Source organism: Nannospalax galili, unplaced genomic scaffold, assembly GCF_000622305.1.
Source record: "Nannospalax galili isolate Female #2095 unplaced genomic scaffold, S.galili_v1.0 scaffold1018, whole genome shotgun sequence".
In the NCBI taxonomy this organism is placed as follows: Eukaryota; Metazoa; Chordata; class Mammalia; order Rodentia; family Spalacidae; genus Nannospalax; species Nannospalax galili.
The window spans coordinates 57,855-64,307 of NW_008342000.1; the positions used below are offsets into that span (position 1 = coordinate 57,855).

The 6,453-nt window shown below is 39.1% G+C and overlaps 1 protein-coding gene across 1 annotated transcript in view; it reads right to left on the reverse strand.

Moving 5' to 3' along the window:
- The window catches only part of Cdh11 (cadherin 11), a gene marked incomplete in the record, with an annotated part of 165,090 nt that overhangs the window by 45,117 nt on the left and 113,520 nt on the right, over positions 1-6,453 (reverse strand). The window contains 1 exon segment of the mRNA XM_029565720.1: positions 2,251-2,545. Coding sequence (XP_029421580.1) covers positions 2,251-2,545 — 295 coding nt within the window.

Here is a 6,453-nt window from a genome sequence, read left to right on the forward strand (position 1 = left end):
GAAGCAGGGTCTCCCTGTAGCCCCAGCTGTCCTGGAACTCACTATGTAGACCAGGCTGGCCTTGAACTCGAAGAGATCCATCTGCCTCTGCCTCCCAAGTGCTGGGATTACAGAAATGCACCATCATGCCCGGCTGAGTTCTTATTTTCGTACAATTAAAGTGGAAAATATTATTCTTCCCTTTTTTCTCCCTTTTCTCCTTCTCTCTTTCCTTTTATTTTCCAATCCCCACAGTTTAAATGTAAACTCTATCTCCCTAATATCTCATGCCTGGCTTGATAGTTAAAATAATAATATGAACAACATTGTCAAAACATTCTTAGAACTCTGAGATGGAAATGTTCAGTGTATCAAATAATTACTTAAAAATCTTCCCAGAGAGTATAATAAATGATAATTAATGATGAATTGCTTTTCATGAAAGGACAGAGTGCAGTCTCCCATCTGTAGCAGAGCAATAAATATATCATCTTATTGTTGCTTTGCATATAATAAAATTGCTGCTAATACTGCATTTTAATTAATTTATGGCTATAAATATTATACAGAATGTTGTTCCCTACTGGCATGAAAATCACATCTTCCCACCTCCAATGACGGGTAGACATGTAACAAGACCCACCGGTGAACAAGCAATGAGCTGTGAAACACCCAGTCCAAGGGCAGAAGATAGGGAGTCAGAGAAGAGAAGGATATTGGTTTTATTTTTCTTTCAAAACTCCTTGTTCCTTGCTGACAAGCAATGATCGGGGACATGGCATGAGGGGCATCAAAAAGGAGAGAGAGGAGCTAAAAGGAGAAAAAGTATCTGGTTTCTCTGTGCTTGGCACGCTTAGGGGCAAGTTGCATGTAAAGTGCCAACATCCTCTGCTGGACATTTTTCCCATCTATTTTACTTCTGGAAAATTTGCTGTGATAATTACGACATTGTGGGATCTCTCCATGTTTTATATTTCCAGGTTCACACATCTAATCTTGACCCAGCTAGTAATGAAATCCAAGTCCTTCCCCTGACATTTTCTGCAGAGGCAAGCTTCCTCAAGGGAGGACATGAAACCTGTTGATACAGCTTCCATCCACTAACCATCCTTATTTTACAGGGTTGTTGGTGTCTTCCATGATGTGCAAGCAAATCTCACTCTTCCAACTACATGTTTACATAACCCTCATCATAATGTACATTATTCTCATTTTATAGGTCACAAAATCCACACTTAGAAAGTAGATGTAATAACCTGGCTTCACATGGGTGATCAGAGAATAGCCATGACTAAGGCCTAGTGCTGTCTAACAACAAAGATGACACTTCCAAATAATAGGTAAAAAGTCCTGGGTGCTTCTCTAAGCATCCTAAAGAGAACCACGACACTCCCCGGGTGTTATCCTTTTGGATTCCCGGCTACTCTACCCAATTCATTCCGTTCCTGAAACTTCTGCTTCTCATTAGAGAATGTGGAGATGGAAAAATAAAGGAAAGGGCAGGGAATGGGGGAAGAAGTCAGGAATGACTCAGCCTGCCTTTCAGTAAGACAAGACCTTAGTTTATGTGGAGGGCATGATGTTATTTCTGTCAAAACAGCCTCCACATGCAAAGTGAAAGGACATTAGGTTTCAAAGTTCACAGTTGACTTTATTGAGTAAGCTGATCCTCATAGTTAGTGATTGTTTTGATTATTTGTAGAACATGAAATCCAATCCTAGTGGTCTTTAGATCATTGAAGCCCAGGTGATCAGGCTCACTCAAAATATCACAACAAAACATTGCAATATGCAAGGTCTAGAAACTCAAACAGGACTGATTTCTATGAGGCAGCTACTTGAAGAAACCCTTCAGAACCCCATGTTTAAGCAGAACAATTCATCTTTAAGCATACTGAAAATCCGATTCTGCTCCAAAATCATCAGATGATGACAGTGCTCTATACATCCTGGATCCACTTAATAACAGAAGTGCCCTTGCATAATTAGTTAACCTGTTTCTGGCTTGGGTTTCTAGTTACAAAATGGCCAGTTGAATCTCATTCTTTCTAAGGTTAAATCATAACAAAATTAAATACAACAGGGTATGTAAATAATCGGTCAGCACAATGCTACTATCACTGTTGTCACTTATTAGACATCAATATGCATGGTGACTGCGTGCATATTATCACTATTCTTTGAAGTCTGAAAATAGTTAGGTCAGGCACTAGCTTGCCCACCCGCAAAGCCATCAGGCTGGAAGTGAAGAAGTCTTCCCCACTTACGTACCCACATTGGACCTCTCAGGCACATTAGCATGATAGGTCTCATGTAGGAACTCCGGAGGGTTATCATTGATGTCCTGGACCTTGACGATGAATTCTGATGGTGGCTCTAGTGGTCGGTTGGTGTCCCTGTCCACCGCCTGAGCCATTAGTGTGTACTGGGCTCTCTCCTCTCGGTCCAGTGTCTTGGTGGCATGAATGTTCCCTGATTTGTCATCAATCACAAAAATGGTTCCAGCTCCTTCACCTGAGAGAATGTATTTAATGTTCCCATCACCAGAGTCAATATCAGAATGAAGCTAGAAAAAGAGAAATCAAGAATTGTAATTTCATGGGGAATACAAGGGGACTCACATACTAAGTATACTGACTGTTATGTGCACACATTCTCTCTCCTCTCTCTCTCTCTCTCTCTCTCTCTCTCTCTCTCTCTCAGCAAGGGGATTCACATACTAAGTATACTGACTGTTACGTGCACACATTCTCTCTCTCTCCTCTCTCTCTCTCTCTCTCTCTCTCTCTCTCTCTCACACACACACACACACACACACACACATGCATCATGAGAAGGGGACATTTTCACTATCATTTTAAAATAAAGAAATGAAATCCTAGAGAGACCACTGCCTTGGACAAGAACACAGCTAGGAAGCAATGAAGCTACTGTTCAAGCAATTTACTTATTCTGAGTCATGTTCACTCCTTATTTTCACATATGTATGCACATATACAAAATAGGTACACATATTATATATTATATCCATATATAGCAACAGCTACTTTGAAAGAAGTTCATGCATACATTTTGAAAAAAATGCAACCATATATTTATGTATCTTTCTCTCAGTTTTGATTCCATCTTGCATACCCAGAAATCAACATTTTTACTAGTTTCTGAAACCTTTTATAAGAAATTTTAATTCTAGCCTGTACAGCTACAAGGACATCGTCACAGGGCCATAACTGTTCTTAGTATGCTTCACCTTGCAGTCTGCTCTATCGGTAAGTTCAGGTGCCTACCCCCATTTGTGAATAAGGTCTACCTCATCTACGGCATGGACATCATTATCATTTCTTCCAGCAGTCCTCGTCAAAGGACACTTGAGTTGTTTCCTGGCTTTTGTGATGACACACAATTCAACTGATCAGACTTCCCCTGAAGCCCTGATGTATAACACTCAAAGTCTAGTGTCTGAGGCTCTTGTGTGCTTGGAAGAAGAGCCCATCATAACCAAAAAGCATGGTGAGGCAGGGTGTTAGATATGTGATGATAATCCACAGACCCTTGAAAGAACTATCAGTGTCCTTGAATTTTTACACCTTCCAGAAAGCCTAGAAATATGATGGTTCTTACTTCAATCCACACCTGCCTAGCTGAGGAATTCCCCAGGTCTGTTGGCTACCATTTCTACCAGTTCTGCCCAGTTCTGCCACATGTCTACAACCACAGGACTCTCTCAAAAACCTCTTATATTTCCCTGTAGCAATTAAACTCCTCACCCTCCCTTGTCATCTGGTCATGACTTCTGAGTATCTTTACTCCATTATCTCATCTTGCGGGAAAATAAAAATGTTATTATCATTGTTCTTATAAGATTAAAAAGTAGCCAAGTGGATTTAACACACATTGATTCAATCTGCTATATTAAAAACTCTTTGAAAACTAAAGGCCTTTATATCCATTTACCATAGTAATAAGTATTACTACTAATTTTTATTCATTATTAATAGCATTGATAGCATTACAAATGCCATTATATTATCAGCATGATTTCAACTATTTTTATGAAGCCAAGTCTTAGAGAACTTACTCAAAGTCAAAAAGCAAAGATTGAACACATTGCTTTTTAAAATGTTTATATTATTTCAGTTCCCCAAATGATAACTAATTGATACGTGGTGTTTTTAATACAATGTTAAATATTTCATCTCAGAAATAAATGCATAATTATGAACTACAAAGACCATTTTGTTTGTAGACCACAGGGCTTCAAGACCAGGGAAATGGAATGTACTTTACTTCAGAATTTGTTATTCAAAGCAATCCATAGTTATCATGATATATGGCTGACATATTCCATAAGAATAAGGACGTTTGAGAGGGGAAGCATAAAATTACTTGGACTTCAGCAGACAAGTAGAACTGCCCCGATCTTCACGCCCATGTTCCCACCCCCACCCTCCCTGATATTGCTGTGTGTCTTTTTTCTCTGCTTCATATGTATTTAAAGTTTGAGATTCAGTCCTGTGAATGAGGAATGAAGAAATAATTGGGAACATCGAGATACTAAAAGTTTGTGGAGGCCTTCATATATTACATGAACACTTGGCTCTTAAAAAATAGATTGATATTTCATGATCAGCCAATTTACTGAAAAATTTACCATGTATTCTTTTCATTCTTTTTCCATCCTGTTTTCAGATTTGAAATATATATATATATATATTTTCTTGTTTTCCTCTCTTTCACAAAGGTGATCTATCGTCCTGACAATGCTATGTGTTAGGTTCCACACAAAAGTAGTTTGGGAACACAGTGAGTGCTATCAAGGGTCCCCTTCCTGAGGCATGCACAGCCAATTCCTGACTCCAAAGATGGATGGCTTCTTCCTCTGCACAACACAGCATGACACAGGGTGAATTTCCTACAAGAAATCTGAAAGTCTATGCTCTGCCAAATTCTACTTTTTCAGTGAATTTTAAAGCACTCAACATTGAATGTCATCAAATCAAATGTTAGAAAACAAGCCAACCATTCCTTATACTTATGGGAACCATCTTGAACTATTTCAGAAGGAAGCTCCACAGGATTCTCTACCCCCAGCCCCCAAATCCAACCTGAGACTCATTTCAAGAGTCTGACTTTTCAAGATCATACCTGCATGATGATAACTCTTCCCTTCCTGCCCTTTAGTCCTGTGTTACCCTCTAGCACACATGGTGGATACTTGGTCCAGAGAGATGACAAACTGCTCTGGATAGCCTGTATCCTTTGCTATCTCCCAGTATAAACACGGGCTGCTCCCCACTGAGAAAACCTCAGTGCAGAAGTGTGTTTCCTCAGAGTACTTCATGCCCAGCTCTACACACACGCTAGACTGCCCCGACTTTTTCTGAGCTGTCTTCCTTTTTCTGTACACAGTCTAACTCCTGCACTTAGCAGATTTTGTTTGCTGATTATTTCCCTGTATTTCCATTTTATTAGGATATTTCTACATCTTTTTATTTTGTGTAGACATATGAATGAAATTATTTGGTACATCTTTTCTAGAAGACATATTCCAAACCGTAAATGCTACTGAGAATGTTGTAGATATTCACTGAATTAAGAAAAAAAAAAGTCAATGACATAATATGGAGTGTTGTTTTCTTGTTACTGAATAACGAAGACAACTTCGTTGTCAGCCATTATGCTCAGAAGCAAGCACCCCATAATGCACATGTGCCTTTCTTCCCCTACACTGAATCATTCATTCCTGATTATCTTTCAGGTCACAAGTTGATGGCTGTTTTTATTTCTAAATGTTAGCAAGCAAATTCTTAGCTCTTAAACCAAATTTCATTATCCTCTTCGTTTTACCTGGGTTTCTTTTTTCCCTTCTGTCTTTGTTCTTTCTGTCTATTAATTGCATCCATACCTTTCTCCTTTTCTGTACATTTTGAGCTTTTCTGCATCAAGAATTACTTTAACCTGATTTATCATCTACCTAGCACTGCATCAGCAAATAATAGAGCTTTATTTTGTGTATATAAAAATACCTATCTCAGGTTGGGCACAGTGGCACACAACTTTAATCCCAGCACTTGGGAGGCAGAGGCAAGTGCATCTGAGTTCGAGGCCAGCCTGGTCTACATAATGAGTTCCAGGACAGCTGGGGCTACAGGGAGACCTTGTCTCAAAAAGACCAAAGGGGAAAAAAAAAAAAAAACCTGTCTCAGCTGGGCATGATGGCACATGCCTTTAATCTCAGCACTCAGGAGGCAGAGGCAGGTAGATCTCTGTAAGACTGAGGCCAGCCTGGTCTACACAGTGAGTCCCTATAGCTATAGGGAGACACTGTCTGAAAAGTAAGTAAATAATGAATATATGAATGAAAAAAAGAAAGAAAGAGAAAGAGAGAAAGAGAGAAAGAAAAAAGAAAAGAAAGAAAGAAAGAAAGAAAGAAAGAAAGAAAGAAAGAAAGAAAGAAAGAAAGAAAGAAAGAAA